The sequence below is a fragment of the Elephantulus edwardii genome, unplaced genomic scaffold, assembly GCF_000299155.1.
Source record: "Elephantulus edwardii isolate Elephantulus edwardi_28Jun2011 unplaced genomic scaffold, EleEdw1.0 scaffold00037, whole genome shotgun sequence".
NCBI classification, from domain to species: Eukaryota; Metazoa; Chordata; class Mammalia; order Macroscelidea; family Macroscelididae; genus Elephantulus; species Elephantulus edwardii.
In genome coordinates this window covers 1,665,774-1,684,082 of record NW_006399787.1, presented here as the reverse complement: position 1 = coordinate 1,684,082, position 18,309 = coordinate 1,665,774, and the positions used below count along the sequence as shown (strand labels likewise).

The following is an 18,309-nucleotide window of genomic DNA, read 5'->3' as shown; positions in this document are numbered from 1 at the left end:
TGAGGGAGTTTTTCTTTTGCTTTTCAAGGAGAGGAGCAAATGGGGGGGAGGGGGGAGGGGTTTGTGCGGGGAGAAGGGTGCAACAACGAATGAATGGAATCCAAAAAAAAAAAGTACCATACAACATGGGAGAGGTCAGAGAACACTGTGCTGAGTAAAGTAACTCAAGTCTTACAGGGATAAATACTGCATAAGTCATCATTGTAAAAGAGGGAAGGGAAGTGGGCTGGGAGTGGAAGAGGTGGGAAGTCACGAAGTTTCAGAATTTGGTGGGCAAAACAGAGGGTGAAGGAATTAGAAAAGATCCAGTGGCGTCTGAAACAGACGAGGTAATAGTGGGCATGGATCAACAGTGATTAATTTTATAAGACACAATGTATGGGAATGATCATATGAAACATAAATGTGAGTGGAGGAATATATGAAACAATGTATATGAATGAAAAAAGTATATTCATCTATTATAATTAATGTTATAGAAGAAAATGTGTATGAAGGATTGAAAAATCAATAAGATTTGTAAATTAAATTAATGCAAATGAAAATTGTTAAAAATGAAAACACCACTTTAGACACACAACATGTACCTATCAGGGGAGCATGTGGCAGGTACACTGGGCAGGAATGAGGACTGGCAGTCTAACAGCTGAGGCTGACAGCAAGCTCTCCTGATAAATAATAAAGACCCTGCAGCCAAATCCCCTTTTGTTCCCAGGCCTCAACTCTTCACCTATCAAATGGAGTTGAGGGGGGTAAGAAAGAGTAGGCTGGACATAGCTTAAGACATTTATAGTGCTCTTGTAGTAAAACCAATGACTAATCCCACTGTTAGTGGCTGCAAACCTAAGATGTGATTTTGTTTGAGGACTGTTATGGGTTTCTTTTTTTTTTTAAATGTCATTTTATTAATTTTAATGAACATTTACAGAGATTTTGGATTTCCATTCATTCATTCATTACTGCATTTTTCTTCCTGCCCACCCCTTCCCTCCAGTTTGCTCTTCTCTTTGAAAAGTAAAATTCCTTCACTGGTATACAATCCCCCACCCCACCCCCTGTACACGCCACTATGCAACCTTCATTCTGGACTCTTGTCATAACCGTAATACAGGTTTCTAAGAAGCAAGCATTAGAGCTTAGTTCCGTGATTACACTCATCAGACCTGGCAGGGAGTGTGTGCTGAGCTCCTGATATTAGGCGCAGAGCTAAACGCTTCATACACACTGAATCTTCCTGACAACCCTTTCAAGTTATAATACTATCTTTACTCTTCAGGAAAATTGGGAAACTAAGGCTTAGGGAGGAAAGGGAACTGCCCAAGGCCACAGCTAGAATGTGTCAGAGCAATGAGCTTTCAGAGTGTTCTGACTCACTTTATCTGAATCATGACCTCCTGTTCCCCAAGGCCAGGTCTGCAGGGAGACAGGGGTAAAGAGGAATTAAGTGGTATGAACCTGTTGGCAACCATGGACATGGCTTTGACTGAAAAACATAACTGAAACAGCCTCTGAGGTTTTTTTGAGTTTCCTCAAATAATCAATTTCAAACTCTTTTATTCGTCTGGGCAGGGATTTTTAACTCAGAAATAAGAAGACACAGAAACTCTGCTCTCCAAGAAAACCATTACAGAATGCAGTATATGTTTTGCTTGATTTTACTATTTTATTTTAATATTCAGACGAATTGCATTGGGAAAGTCAGCTGTGAGGGACCTCTCAAGAGTACTGAAGAGCAATGACATCAGGCTGGAGACTAAGGTGAGCCTGATCCAGGATATAGTCTTTGCGATTATGTGCTATGCATTGGAGAGTTGGACAGTGAACAGGGATGACAGAAGGAGAATTGATGCCTCTGAGCTGTGGTGCTGGAGAAGAGTGTTGAATATACCATGGACTGCTAGGAGAACAAACAGGTTTGTCCTGGAGAGGGTGAAGCCAGAGTGCTCCTTGGAGTCAAGGATTCTGAAGCTTTGTCTGACATACTTTGGGCATGTTGCAAGGAAGGACTGGTCCTTGGAGAGGGACATCATGTTTGGGAAAGTGGAGGGATGGCGCAGGAGAGGAAGACCCTCGATGAGATGGATCAATTCGAGTGGTAGGAATAAGTGCGTTTGAGAAGGCGAGGTTGGCACAGAATAGAATGGCATTTAGGGCTCTAGTACATAGGGTTACTATGAGTCACAAGCGACTTGATGGCACATAACAACAACAAGAGTTAATATTTTGGAAATTAATGGCAAGGAGCAGTGCTGCTATCCAAAATCAGCTGCCCTGCAGAGAAAAGTTGTTGCTCAACAACAATACACTGATTTTTAGGAAAGAATCTGAAATAAGACATATAGTAAAAATGACATTATTTAAAATTTATTCACTCAATATTAAAAAAAAATAACATGCATTATAGATGTTACTTATATAGATGTTACTTTCGCGGCGCTGGCCTAAAAAGTTGGCTTTTTTTAGCCATTACAATTAGCCTTATTTGGTCTCCAACTACCTTAACTGTAGACACATGGTCTTGCAAAACATCAAAAGGTGTGGGACTAGGATAAGAGAAGGAGTGTGTTGACACTCATGGGATGGCAAGACTTGAGGTGAGCAAGGCTTGTGGCAGAAAGACCCTGGTGGTGGAGAGACTGTCGCGCTGCTGTGGACTAACAGAGGCCAGGTGTGGCCCGAGGCTTCTTGCATTTGTGCTGGCCACAGATAGAGGCTGGGCTGTTCTTGCTGGATGTTTGAAGAAGCAGCTGATTTATAATTGCACAGAGGCAAACCTTGCTGGACGATCTGGATTTGACTACTGAACTGAAACTGGAGCCTGAACTTGAACTGTGAGATACTATTTGCCTCCCCCATTTACTTCCCTAATAAACTCCACTGTTGGTATCATAACTGTGAGTCAGCAATGAATAAATGAACCTCTGCAGCTGGGGCTTTAGAGTCATCCTGGGAACAGGCTATGAGTTCTTTATCTGTTTCCTGTTCTGTGGCAGTGAAGAGCTGTGCTACTTTTACTCCCTCTGACCCTTTCAGAGAGATGTTCACAGCCCTATGTCCTGTTTTTTGCTCTTTAGACACTATAAATTATCAAGAATTTATTATTATACTCAAGTCAGTTAGACATTGAAAAACGTTGTCTAATTTCATTCTTAATGAATTATGTATTAATAACCTGTTTCATAGATGTAGAAAATGAAGATTGTCTGAAAGATTTTAAGTAAACTGCCTGAAACCACGCAGGCATTAAACAGGAAAGGCTGGGAATAAAAATTAGAAATTCTGATGAGGCTCTGCGATTATGTTCCAACTCTCCTTACCATATTGTGATAGAACTTGATTGCTTCAAGGCATAGGGGTGGGGGAGATGCTCTTAATTCAACTACAATAATAGTTTTATCTAATTAATTTTAACTGTACCACTGTTGAAAGGTGCCCCAACAGAATGCAGAAATTAATGAACATTACCATTAATATCACATGCAAGCAAGATTCTGCTGAAAATTATCAAAAAACGACTAGAAGAGTATACCAACACAGAACTGCCAGGTGTGCAGACTGGTTAGAAAAAGACCTTAATACTAGGGATAGTATAGCAAATGGATCTTGGCTTACATGGATCTTGGCTGAAAGCAGAGAGTACCAGAGGACTGTCTATCTGTGCTTCATTGACTGTGCAAAGGCAATTTGACTGTGTGGATCACAGCAAATTGTGGCCAGCCTTAAGGAGAATGGGAATCCCAGAACACGTGGTGGTGCTTATGCGAAACCTATATTTGAACCTTCTATCCTCCTTGAGAATTGATGCCTTTGAGCTGTGGTGCTGGAGAAGAGTATTGAGAATACCATGGACTGCTAGGAAAACAAACAGATTTGTCCTGGAAAGGGTTAAACTGGGTGGCTCCTTGGAGGCAAAGATTCTGAGGCTCCGTCTAACATACTTTGGAATGTTGTGAGGAGAGACCGGTCCTTGGAGAGGGACATCATGCTTGGGAGGGTGGAGGGACAGCACAGGAGAGGAAGGCCCTCTATGAGGTGGACTGATTCAGTGATTGGGATAATTGGGATGGGAGTGTCGGAGACAGTGTGATTGGCACAGGACAGAGCGGAGTTTAGGGCTGTTGTACATAGGGTCGCTATGAGTTGCAGGCGACTCAACAGCACATAACAACAAAAACAACATACTTGAACCAACAGGCAGTCGTCAGAACAGAGCAAGGAAACACTGCAAGGTTCAAAATTGGGAAGGGTGTATGCCACAGATGTGTCCTATTTCCATACGTTTTCAATCTATAGGCAGAACAGATCATCCAGAAGGCTGGGCTGTATGAGGAGAAATGTGGCATCAGGTTGGAGGAAGACTCATCATCAACCTATGTTATGCATATAGCACAAGCTTGCTTGCTGTAACTGAGGAGGACCTGAAGCGCTTGCTGCAGAAGGTCAAGGACTGAAGCCTTCAATACGGATTGAAGCACAAGATTAAGAAAACAAAGATTCTCACCACTGGGATGATTGGCAGCATTGTGATAGAAGGTGAAGAGATTGAGATTATGGACAGCTTCAGTTTGCTTGGCTTCATAATCAACACTCTTGGTACCAGCAGCCAGGAAATAAAAAGATGACTTGCACTGGGTAAGTCTGTTGTCAGGGACCTCTTCGAAGTATTGAAGAGCAATGATGTCAGTCTGAAGACCAGGGTGCACCTGATCCAGGCCATAGTCTTTGCCATTACTTGCTATGTGTCAGAAAGCTGGGTAATAACCAGGGATGATAGAAAGAGAAATGATGCCTTTGAGGTGTGGTGCTGGAGAAGAGTATTAAATATACCATGAACTGCCAGCAGAGCAAAAAGGTTCATTCTAGAGAGGGCGAGACCATGTTGCTCTTCAGAGGCAAGGATTCTGAGACTTCATCTGACATACTCAGGGCATGTTGCAAGGAGGGACCAGTCCTTGGAGAGGGACATCATGCTTGAGAGGGTGGAGAGACAGCGCAGGAGGGGAAGACCCTCTATGAGGTGGACTGATTCAGTGACTGGGGTAATGGGGGTAGGTGTGTCAGAGACAATACAGTTGGCACAGGATAGAGCAGGGTTCACGGCTGTTGTATAAAGGGTCACTATGAGCTGCAAGAGACTTGACGGCACTTAACAGCAATCACTGCTGGAATATTGAAGAGTAATTATTTCCTGCAAAATTCCCTCCTTGGCCCACCAATATGCCAACTATGAAAACATCTTTCTAGACTTTTAGTTCAACTACTAGATGGGGAAAGCTGGTAGGTAGATGAGATTCCTGTTGAGTACCATGGATTCGGAACGGACTCATAGCTGACCTTCCAGCAGGTGTTCAGAGGCAGTGCGCTGCATGGGAAGAGACTGCCATCCTTCTCCTGTGGAGAAGCTGGTGGGTTTGCACCACATGCCTCTGGGATTTCAGGATAGCTCCTTCCTACTAGGCCACCAGAACTGCCTAGTGGCAGATGTTGTTGCTATGTACCACTGAGTCAGAACTGATCCATAGCTGACCCTCCAGCAGGTTTTCAGAGGCAGGAAATCTTTCTCCCGTTGGAGCAGCTGGTGGGCTTGAACTGCTGCCTTTTGGATTACAGTGCAGCTTCCTGCCACTAGCCACAAGAGTTCTCTGAAGTTTTACAACTTAGAGCCTTGGAAACCCACTGCAGGATCAGCTATGAGTTGGTTTAATGCAGAAAATACTGTTAGACAAAAGGAGCCAAAGAGCACCTCTCCTTTTTATTGTTTTGTTACTAAACTATATAGCCATGATGTTGTATGTGCTGTATCAAGTTAGAAATGATCCATAGCTGACCCTCTAACAGGTTTTTAGAGGCTGTAAATTGCACAGGAAGGGAATACACACCCACAGAGCAGCTGGTGGATTTGAACCAAGTATCTTTGGGATTGCAGCACAGCTTCTTACCACTAGGTGGCCAGAGTTCCCTGCTAGCCATGATAGCAAAAGCAGTATTACAGTACACACACACACACACACACACACACACACACTTTCTCAAATGTTTCTAATTAGATAGATAGATATAGATACACACACATATACACACATACACACACACACACACACATTTTCTCAAATAAGTTTCTAATAATCTGGACATATGAAATATATAAGCTGCAACTACTTCCTGTTGTTGTTGTTATGTGCTGTCAAGTCATAGCAACTCTAAGCACATTAACTCTGACCCTGCGCTATCCTGAGCCTGTCTGGTTGTCTCTGACACATCAACCCTTATTATCCCAATTCCTGCACTGATCCATCTCATCCAGGTCATCTTCTCTTGAGATGTCCCTCCATCCATCCAAGCATGATGTCCTTCTCCGAGAACTGGTCCCTCCTGGCAACATGCTAAAAGTATGTGAGACAGAACCTCAAAATTCTTGCCTCCAAGGAACATCCTGGTTTCACCCGCTCCAGGACAGATCTGTTAGTTCACTTGGAAGTCCATGGTATGTTCAAAATACTTCTCCAGCAACACAACTCAAAGGCATCAATTCTTCTTCTGTCATTCTTGGTCACTGACCAGCTCTCTGATGCATAGCAAGTCCTTGTGAAGACCATGGCCTGGATCAGGAACATATCAGTCTCTGGACTGATCCTCCACCTTTCCGGGATGATAACTTCTTCCAAGGACTGGTCCCTTGTAATAAATAATGTGTCCAAAGTACGTGAAGCAAACTTTCACCATCTTCCCTCATCAGGAGAATGCTGCTTGCACTTTCTCCAAGACAAATCTATTTGTTGTTTTGACACCGCACTGGATATTCAGTACTCTTCACCAACACAATTCAAAGGCACTGATACTTCTCTTATCCTTATTCACTGTGCAACTTTCAGATGCATGGGAAGCAAAAGAAAATATCATGGCTTGAATAAGGCGAACTTTAATCTTTATTGGCATTATAGATCTTTAGCACTTTGGTAAAGTCCTTGACAGGCTTTCCCAATGTAACATGTCTTTTGAAGAAGAATGTGGTGTCGGAATTGGAGGCAGACTCATAACAACATGCATTATGTAGAGGACACAATCTTGCTTGCCGTTAAGTGTAGAAGACTTGAAACACTTTCTGAAGGAGTTCACAGACTGTAGACTTTATATGGTCAACATCAAAGAAAAAACCCCACATCACTGGACTAACAGGCAACATTATGACAGAGCAGAAAATATTGTCAGCAATTTCATTTCACTTGGATCCACAGTCAACATTCATGACAGCACCCGTCAAGAAATCAAAAGACATTTTGGTCTAGGAAACCTGCCGTCAAGGACCCACCACACTGGGGAGCGTTAAAGAAAGGGTTTACTGAAGAGCTGTTTGTTATTTTTGCCCATCTCATATTAATAATCCCTCCTTTCTTAACGTAATAGACACGTCTTTTTCCTTTGGAAATCAGACTTCTCCAGCTCTGCATGCCATCCTAGTGGTCATATCAGTCAAAGAAACCTGCCCTCCCCTGGACTTTCCGCCCAGCGGTCCAAGAATAGAAAAAAGCTGGTAAGGATTTATCCTACTGTTGCATCCAAGAGAGACCTTTAGAAGTTCCTGCCAGCTTGTTTCTTGAAGACTATTCTAGCACTATTCTTTTTGAAGTCTGCTTGTTCAACTATTCCTTAAGTTCTATGAGCTGCTCAGATCCTTCCAACAATCTCCACCCTCTGCCTTTTTTGTTGTTGCTGTTTATTTGCTTACAGTTGCTAGTAGGTCTTTGTTGTTTGTGAGGACAAACTCCACATGTGATACTTCTAAAGTATTTAAGAGAAAAGCACTTGGATATTAACTAAGATAATGTGTTTGTAAACTTGTGGGGAAAACGGCAAATGTCTATGCTTATAGTAGAAATTATGACGTCAATTTCTGTGTATCTAGTGTCATCCAATAGGAAGCAGCCGCAGCCTGGTGAGTGTAGCCATGCACCTTCAGGAGAGTTTCCATTTTCTCCTTATGCTCTGACAAGTCAGCACTGTGGCTGTCGGCTGTCTCCATGAGAAAACAGTGTGAACTTCAAGGGGAAATAGCAAACAAGCCCTGAGAGGTTAACTTTGTCTTAAAAGTTCGGTCAGAACAGAAGGAGAGGCTGGCAAAAGCAGCCGCAAACACAGGGGTTCAACTGTTTCTTCAGTCCACCCTGCTGTACCCAGTTTCCAACATAGGCTGTCCTGGTTGGCCATCACAGACTGCCTCATGAGAACACAGCTCTTTCTGGTGTCCTGATCCGGCGGCGAGGAGGCCCCTGAGTTCACTCTGATGATTGAAAAGTGAGAATGGGGAGAAAGGTATCTGCATGAGAGTGAGACATGTCAGCCAAAGTTCTTCCAAACCTTATTCTTCTTACTTGAGGGCGATAACTTATCACAAGCATTGTTACCACTGGAATCATTCTCATGTCCTTTACGAAGAGGGGTGAGGATTGTTGGTTGGGGGGTGGTTTATTCATGTTGTTGTTGTTATGTGCTGTTGAGTTGTCTGAAACTCATAGCAACCCTATGCACAACAGCCCTAAACCCTGCTCTACCCTGTGCCAACCTTATTGTCTCCAACACAACTATCCCCATCACCCCAGTCACTAAATCAATCCACCTCATCAAGGGTCTTCCTCTCCTGCATTGTCCCTCCACCCTCCCAAGCATGACGTCCCTCTCCAAGGACGGATCTCACCTTGCAACATGTCCAAAGTATGTCAGACAGAGCTTCAGAATCATAGGGTTGCACAATTTGATGGGGGGCTGGGGTGTGTGTGAAGGAAATGGGAAAGATCCAGTGTGAAAAACAATGCATTTGAACTTTGTAAATAAACCAGTATAAAATAAAGAATAAAAAAGAAATGAGGCTGACAGTCGTGGTTAAGATTATTCCCTAGCTTAGCCTTAATTTCCTTAATTCATTTTAAAACAGAGTGTTTAAGGGAACTTACTTTTTTTTTTTAAAAGAATTCTTTATTGAGATCCTATTTTAGTTTTATACCAGACACTTCTTAACTGTGTGGCCTTACTTTGCCTTTCTGAACTCTCATCTTAGACACAGAGTTATTACTCTCTGTTTTTATGCTCAACATAGGATGTTATATTGATGTCCTATTGTTATTGTTAGGAACTTACTTTTTTAAAAAATAAAAAAGAAAATAGCATTCCTTTCACCTAACTTACTGTTTCCTATTTCCTCAGATTATCAGTGGACCAACAAGGAAAGTCATAACCTTCAGGTTTTCTAAAGCACACACACCCACAAACACCCTGCGACCCTCCTTCATAAGAGTGGAGAGCAGACCAGCTGGGGCCAGTAGGGAGAGGGGTGAGGTGGGGTGGGTTAAACAGGGGGCACTGTAAAGAAAAGATCCCTTCCTTCACCTTTTGCCTGATATCATTTAGTCCCTTTGGATCTCTTTCCCTGCCCGAATCCTCAGTCTGGTGGAGGTCACTTCCCTCCTCGGGAAGTCCCAGAGCCAAATATTGAGCTTGCAATGTTCTGACTGACGGGCCTTATGGAGCGCCTGGAGCTGCCAGTCTAACTTCTCACCTGGAAAGTGCAGATGCTTTTTCATATATTGGCCCTTTACCTACACCCTGGGCACCGCTACAAAGACACCTCTTTAGAACTTGGAAGCTTCCAGGATCTGGAAATGGACAGTTGCCAGAATCAGAACTAATCATTTCATGAGTCAGAAAAGGATAAACATTCATTAGCCGCTCTAGAAAGCTGTTGGGTAGCTCAGCAGAGTCTAATACAGAGTTTTATGGACATCAGAGAGGAAGGTAGTGAAAAAAAGAGATGGTGTGAACTCTCCTGGTCCCGCTTTCCCTCTGTAATAGGCCCTGCCACACAGAGAGAATAAACATTTCATACCAGACTAGGATTTAGGCCTTTGAGCTCGGCTCTTTCATAACCAGCCGGTCGTGTCCACCGCCGGGCACGCTCTACCTACCTGAGTTTTTGTCAGGCAGCCGACTGATCCTCCACACAATGGCGTTGAAGGCGTGTTCATACTTGGCAGTTCCCAGAGTGACTCTCATGACGGGCTCGGAGCCGGACAGGCCCGCCGAGCCAAAACTCGCCCCCCGGTTCACTTTGGCTTTCAGAGACTTTTCCCCCAGCACGCTCTCTCTGCGGAAGTTCTTCACCCACTCGCTGGGCACGGGGTAGCGGACCATCACATTCTCGCAGGGCACCTGCGTGAGGGGGTCCCGGTTGGAGGAGAAGCCGGCGGACATCCTCAGCCAGCTCTGGACCTCCACCTCGGCCCCGTTGATGCTGGCCGCGGTCCGCAGCGTGAAAGGCAAGGTCTTCTCGGCAAACACCGTCCGGAACCGCATGAGCTCAAAGCGGCAGGCGTCCAGAGGGTTGAAGAGAATGACCCGCGAGGTGCCGAAGACCCCCTCGTCCACACACTCGTGGAAACGGCACTCGTGGAGCTTGATCCACTTGGTGGTGGTGGTGGGCATGATGTCCTGCCGGGAGACGATCTCGTTCCCCTTGACGAGGATGTCATTGAGGCCCAGGCGGCACTCGGCCAGGCCCGAGAGGAAGCTCAGGACATGGATCCGGGTCGAGACGTGGTGCTGGAGAATCCGGTTCTCGCCTTTGCTCACGAGGCCGGAGAACTCATCTCTGACATCCACCGTAATCTCCTCCTCAAGGTAGTTCAAGCCGACGGTGCTCAAGTCCGTGGAGGACACGGGCAGGTCCATGAGACAGTCCTGAACGGCACGGATGAAGCTCTGGAAGTCCTCGTAACTGGTGGTGCCCAGCTTAATCACCTGCTCCCTCTCTGCTGTGTGGGCCACGGCGGGCTTGGGCTGGTATTTCTTCTTCTCCTTATACGTGACCTTGTCGATCCGTAAGCTGTGGATCCTGCCGTTCTCATCGTAGTTCTGGAGCCGGGGCTCGGAAATCTCATGGCAGATCTCCAGTTTGAACTCACGGAATGGTTTTTCCAGGCCCTGCTCGTAATACAGCTGCAGAGAACCGGCATCTGTCAGCTTGACGTAGATGGGTCCCCAGTGCCTGGAGGACATGATGTTCTTCTTCTCGGGAATCCTGAGCATCATTGGCCATCCATCCCGGGGCTGGGAAAGCGCAGAAGCGGGTGGGTGATCATCCAGTTCAACCCAGGCTATGGGGTCATCGTCGGGGAGTGTGGCACTGGGCACGTGATCTGGATCATCGAGCTGGAGCTGCTTGAGTTTTTCAACGGCATCAGAGTGTGACTGAGTTTTGCTCGAGTCATCAAAGCTAATGGCATCCTGATAGATGACAATGAGGGAGTCTCTTTGGCTTTTGCCGGTAGCACTAGAAATGGAACTGTTTTGGGAACGCCTCTCTTGCTCCTCAAAGAAAGCACTGAAAGGGTTGATAGGGGAGGGCTGGACATCCTGCAGAGTCTCATTCAGGAAAGGGTTGGTGGCCCTCCAGGGCGGAGCCTCTGCTATGGAGGGCGGGGCCTCGGTTAGGGAAGGTGGACGGTTCAAGGAGGAGATGTCAAGCTTCTGAACCTTGGAGAAGTTCATCAACGTGCTTTTGGGGCGTTCCCTCTTTTTAAAGGACCCCGCTGAGGTATTACGTCCATCTGGGATCACTGATGTGATGGGTGGCACGTCTGGCTTCAGAGGAGAGGTGGCTGTTGGCAAAGGGCAGCCAACTTCATTGTCTTCAAAAGTGACCCAGCTGGGGAATTGAGCCGCTGTCACAGGGACGTCAGGATGCCCATTCATGGCTGGGCTGCTCGCCTGCCAGCTGATGGCCTCCAATTCTACTTCTTCATCTTCCTGGAGCGAGGAGGAATTGTCTTAAAAAAAAAATAAAAGAGAGAGAACATATCAGGGGCTGTCATTTTAACTGAGTGTGTATGCAAATGAAAGATTACCAGAATTTCATTTGAAATCAGTAAATTTCAAAGCAGCTCATAATCTCTCTCAAATGTTTGATCTGCTTAAAGGATTGATAATTTTGTAATTAGCACACTTAAAGAGTCATCACATCAAACACAGCGTCAGCAGTGAAGCAGTGGCAGATGAAGGGCACTTGTAACCTTTCTACTTGTATTTTCTACTTGTAACCTTTCTGCTCGTTTATTTTATACAAGTTCCAACATAGATGTTTTTTGTACTCTGTCTATGGCATACATTCTTAATTTTCAAATAATGACAATCATCTCCTATTTAAAATGATATAAAGCAGAACTGAATGTATGGGCAAATACCGCTGTTAGTGGTAATATCACTGAAATTGAGTAGCTGGAGGATTTTTAAGTAAAAATATTAACGAAAAGAAAATGTTAATATCCACAATATGCTATAAACACATAGAAGTCAATTAAGAAAAATAAAGCAAAAATATGGGCAAATGAATAATAAACTGCTCATGAAAGAGAAAAGTACGGTAAGTTACAGAAGTTGTACATTGTTACAAACTCTGAATACTGGATGATCTATATTAATCCACTGCCTTTAAATTGATTCAAGATTATAACTTTGCCATAGAGTTTCCAAGATTAAAATATTTTTGCTGGGTTTTTTTGGTGGTTGTTTTTGTTGTTGTTGTTGTGTACCATTTAATCGGATCGGATGGGCACAGGAGGAGATTGTCCCTCCTCCAGCGAAGCATCTGTTGGATTCAAACTGTGTGCCTTTGGGATTGCAGTGCAGCTTCTTGCCACTAGGCCACCAGAGCTCCCTCAAGACTAAAATCGTTATGGAGGCAGACTGCCTCAGCTTTCTCCCATGGAGTGGCTTGTGGATTTGAACCTCTAATCTTTTAGCTGGTAGCCAAACACTTAGTACACACCACTACTTAGAAAAAAACAACCGCCCTCAAACTCTTTGCCAATAGTGGAAACTCATACATGATCTTCCAGCAGGTTTTCAGAAGCTCCTTTCTCCTGCAGAGCAGCTGGTTGATTCAAATCATCAGCCTTTCGGTTGGCAGGCCAGCTCCTTAGTCACTAGGCCACCAGAGCTCCCTACAGCCTTACTGAGGCTTCTGAATGTATATTAAAGTTCTTACAAGTATTCTTAAGTGACAACTGAGTAGTTTTAAATTATAATTTCTCTAATAAAATGAGCCAAAATTTGACAATATGTGACAATATTTGAAGAACACAGCTGTCTGGTCAACATTATTTATAAAAATAACAATTCTTTATAATAGAAAAAGAATCAGAAAGATTTTAAACATCCAGTGGTTGAATGTTTAGTAAATGAAAGCACACAATGAAATGACACCTAACATGTTTACAGACTATGCAAGGACATGAAAAAAACCCCTGCATATATGATATAGTCTCTTCTTTTGCCTTTTATTGTTTTTCATATTGAGGTTTCAGTTTATGATAAAAAGTTAATACATGAAACACTCCACCATAATGGAGTCTTCAAGTAGGAGAGGCATAAGTTTGATGAAGGAAAGACGCAAAGCTATTAAGGTGCACAAGGCTGCTAACTCTGCTGGAGTTAGAACACCAGTAACTAGTTACCAAGGAGTCAACTCCAACGGACAGCGGAAGCAGTGGCAGAGCCAAGGTCCCTTGTAACTTAACTTTTCTACACTCCTCCTTTATTTCACACAAGTTCTAAAATAGATGTTTTCATTACACATCTAGGGTATATATTCTTAATTTTCAAATAATAAAAACCATCTCCTATAGAAAATGATATAAAGCTGACCGTAATGAACAAGAGAAGTGTTAAGAGATGATATGACTGTAATTGTCTAACTCAATCATATCAGCATAGAGCTGTGCACCACTCAGTCTTCAATTTTATTTCTATATTCACAGGTGTCTCACACGATTATTCCTACATACTGTGTTTTATAAAATTAATCAATTGATCTATGCCCACTATTACCCTATCTTTTCAGGTTCTTACTGGCTCTTTTCTAATTCCCTCGACCCTTTATCTCCCCCCACCAAACTCCGCAACCTCATGAATTCCTCCCTTCCCCCACTTGCCCCACCCCTGCCCCCTTGGGACTTCTAGACACATCTTATTAGTTATCCTTCTATTTTTACAATAATGGTCTTATGCCATATTTATCCTTATGAGACTGAGTTAGTTCACTCAGGACAATGCTCTGCAGCCTCCCCCAGGTTATGCAGTATTTTTCTAATTCATTGTTCTGGAGTGTTTGTTGTATAGTATTCCATTGTGTGAATGTCCTACAATTTCTCAAGCCACTGTTTACTGATGGACATTTTGGCTCTTTCCATGGCCTTGTTATCGTGACTATGCTGCTATGAACATCAGTGCACAACATCTGTTGTATCTCAGTTCTATTTTCCTAGCAGTATATTCCCGAGCAGTGGAATAGCTCATAATCTATCTCAAATGTTCAAATCAGTACTAAAACACTAGTACATATGGGATTTCTATGTTCATCTTTTTGAGGTAATACCAAAATACCTTCCCGCGTGGCTATACTACTTTACAACCAACCCCACCAACAGTGTATGAAAGAGTTCCAATCTCTCCACATCCCCTCCAACATTTATTGCTTGGTGTCCTGTTAAACTTTGCTGTTGCTGCTGGGTGAGATAGTATCTCACTGTCGTTTTGATTCACATCTCTCTGATTACTAGTGATTTTGAGCTTTCTCCATGTATCTGTTGGCTATCCGAAAGTCTTCCATTGTAAAAAGTCTATGTCTCTTCCCCTCCCTCCATGTCTTTTGACCATCTTATTATTGGGTCATCAGTCTTTTTCTTGTGAAGACCCTATAGCATTCTGTAAACTCTTGTTATGATATGAGACCTCTTGTCCGAGATGTCATTCAGTGCCAAATACTTTTGAGCAGTCTATAGGTTTTCTTTTCACCTGAGTGGAAAAAGTTTTCTATGAACACAGGGACTTAACTCTTCAGAACATCCCATTCATTGATGTTATCTCAATGGCTGGTATTTTCAAAAGCACGCTTCTCTTCTGAGTTATCTCTGGACGAACTCAAACTTGCTATGTAAGCCGGTCAGCAGATGAGTCTGTTAATGGTCTGCACTATCCAGACACTCATGGTGTCGGGAAGGAAGGGGAAATTAAGCCTCAGGAAGTTGATTCTGATAGAGGAATGACACGGAAGACAAGTTATCTAGCATTTTCTGGATACCCAGGAAAGGTGTTTTCTTTGAGATTTTTTATTGATTCAGTTAAAGTTTACTTTCTAGTAGTCCTATATGTTCTGTGTCTCTGGAGAAATGGGTATAGGCATCTTTGATATTATTCTACTCGCTATTTCTACTGCTAGTCATTTGTAATAAAAAAGAAAGGGAGTTCTGGTGGCCTGGTGGCAAGAAGTTGTGCTGCAATCCTGAAGGCATGTGGTTCGAAGCCACCAGCTGCTTCGCAGGAGAAAGATGGGCAATCTCTTTCTGTGAGATTAACCACCTCTGAAAACCTGTTAGAGGGTCAGCTGTGGGTTGGTTCCGACCAGATGGTACACCATCACCACCACCACCACCACCACAATAACTCTGATGGCTGTTTCTGACCACCTGGATAATCAATAAGCATATGAATAACCGGCCATGTTGAATCAGTAATGCCACAGATAGCTGCACACATGCGCATAAGATGACTGTCCTATCCTTGACATCCACAGTTGTAAAACCTGTGAAAGTCAGAACTTGTATAAGGCAGAATCTATCAGGGAAGGAAAAGTCAAATCTACTACTTTTCTATTACTAACAGCAACAGCAAAGTGGTAAGCCTACAGCCTGTCAAAGGTTCAAACTCTTCTAACCCCAGAGAACATGGCAGTCTTGCTGAGTTCTGGTTCTTACAGGTTTTGCTGTATATTTTTGTCAAATAGCATTCCCCTCAACTGAAAAGATCAGCTTGAAAATACGTAAACCTATGAGCATACATATATACTGAGAACTACCACAGAAATATAAAGGACAAAAGATTATCTTTTGTACGGTATCATAAAACGATGTTTGGACAACTGGAAATTGAGAATCTCCATCACTGAAGTCAGTAAAAAGAAAAAAAAATCTTTTAGAGATGTGTGAGTGATTCCATTTCTGGAAAAAATGAAAAGAAAATAGTCAGGAGACAGCCCAGACTTGTACTATTTTACTCAATTTATGGTTATTTTCTTTTCTTTGTAATGAAGGCTGAAGAAAGACCCTTGTAGTCCAGAGCAGAATAACCATCTCTTCTTTGGAGCAGTGACTTATCTTTCCAGATAGTTAGGAAAGGGACGTAACTAGAAAGCCATCAATTTCTGATGAGGCATCCCTATGGAGTTTTTGTAAAACACCATTTCCATGCAGACGGTTCTTCCCTGGCCCACCTTGTATAGCAGGGCTTCACGTTCTGCCTCAGAACTCATCACCACTCCCTACTTTAACACAAGATGAAATCCTTTTCCCTTACAAGGTGGCTTTCTGCCAAGGCTGTTCTTGCTGCCAAAGGATTCCCTTCTGTTGGGAATCGTGTCTCCAAAACAGTGCTTCTCATCCTTTTACAAACTTAAGAAAGAACAACAAAACAATTTGTCTCTACTGAAGACAATTTTCTTGCAATGAATTCTTTCAAATCAAGTTAGTTAAAATAAAACTAAGTACTGGACAGTGTTTGAAGCATTAAACTCAATACAATTAAGTGCAATGTCTTTACATTTGGAGGGAGAGCTTGGGAACTAAATTCATTTTAGAGAACTTTATTTTCACTCCAACTGCCATTAAAGACATTTTGTTATATAATTATCTCTCCTTTGACAGTTAAATTTCCCATGTTTTAAAAATCCTGTTGTTTTGAGAAAGTGATACAGTATGCATCAGATTTCTAAAAATAAGAATACATTTTTCTGTAAAATAATTTTTAAATAGGGAAAAAAATCTTTCACAGAAAGCAGAAGTTGGTCCATAATTAATAGGAAATGACATTTCTTGAAGAAAAGCCAAATATTGCCAAATACTACTTTAAAACAGTGTCCCTTATTAATGCTGATTTCCTCATTTGTGAGCTCTTATTTTCCTTTATTTTACATTTGATTAGAAGACATTCAAATTGCTCTTATGAAGGGTAGGTTATGTATTCTCTGAGCGCTTTTTTTGATATTAGAGGATGTGCTTTGAGACTTTCACTTATAAAAAGTTTTATCTGTACATAAAATTTCCGGGGTAAATATTTTTTATCAAATATTAAAAAATGTTAGTGTCCTTAGTTAGAATAGAGATGTGTTTATTTTTACTAAAAATGGATACAATCTCACAAAAATGGTATAAAGAGAACAAATAATTCAATAGTTAAAAAAAAATAAATGCCTGTTAGCTATCTGGGGGGAAATGTCATCATATAAATAATGAAATATAATTCTCAGACAATATATATGTAATATACTGCATAGTTCAAAATCAGGAAGGGAGTGAAGCAGGGATGTGTCCTGTCTTCACACCTTTTCAATCTGCCTGTGGGGCATCATTTGGGAGGCTGAAAATTATGAGAAATGTGACATTAGGATTAGAAAACGACACATAACCTGAGTTATGCAGATGATACATCCTTTCCATCCGAATCTGAGGAGGACCTAAAGTGTTTGCTGCAGAAGGGCAAGGATAGCAGTCTTCAATATGGATTGAAGTTTCACATCAAGAATACAAAGATTCTCACCACTGGGCTTTCTGCCAGGATCATGACGGATGGAGCAGAGATGGAGGTTGTTAATGACTTCAGCTTGCTTGGCTCCACAATCAACACTCTTGTCATCAGCAGTCAGGATATCAAAAGACGAACTGCATTAGGCAAATCTGCTGTCATGACCTCTCCAGCGTACAGGAAAGCAACATTATCAGTCCAGAGACTAAGGTGTGCCTGATCCAGGCCATGGTCTTCACAATTACTTGCTATATGCATCACAGAGCTGGACAGTGACTAAGGAAGACAGAAGAAGAATAGATGTCTTTGGAGCTGGAGAAGAGTACTGAACGTAGTATGGATAGCCAGAAAAATAGGTTTGTCTTATAGAGGGCGAAAGCAAGTTTCTCCTTGGAGGCAAGGATTTTGAAGTCCTGTCTCATATACTTTGGGCACGTGGTGAGAAGGGACCAGTCCTTGGAGAAAGACATCATGCTTAGAAGGGTGGAGGGTACAGCACAGGAGAGGAAGATCCCAGATGAGATATTGTTGTTGTTGTTGTTGTTATGTGCCATCGAGTCGCTTGCGACTCATAGCGACCCTACGTACAAGAGCTCTAAATGCTGTTCTATCCTGTGCCAACCTAGCCATCTCAAACACACTTATTCCCACTGCTCCAGTCACAGAATCGATCCATCTCACCAAAGG

General features: G+C 42.8%; 1 protein-coding gene across 1 annotated transcript in view; it reads right to left on the bottom strand.

The window, feature by feature from the left end:
* The window catches only part of STON2 (stonin 2), a 184,354-nt gene that overhangs the window by 13,362 nt on the left and 152,683 nt on the right, over nucleotides 1-18,309 (bottom strand). Inside the window, exon 4 of the mRNA XM_006884631.1 lies at nucleotides 9,957-11,816. Coding sequence (XP_006884693.1) covers nucleotides 9,957-11,816 — 1,860 coding nt within the window. The remainder of the gene's footprint in view (nucleotides 1-9,956; nucleotides 11,817-18,309) is intronic.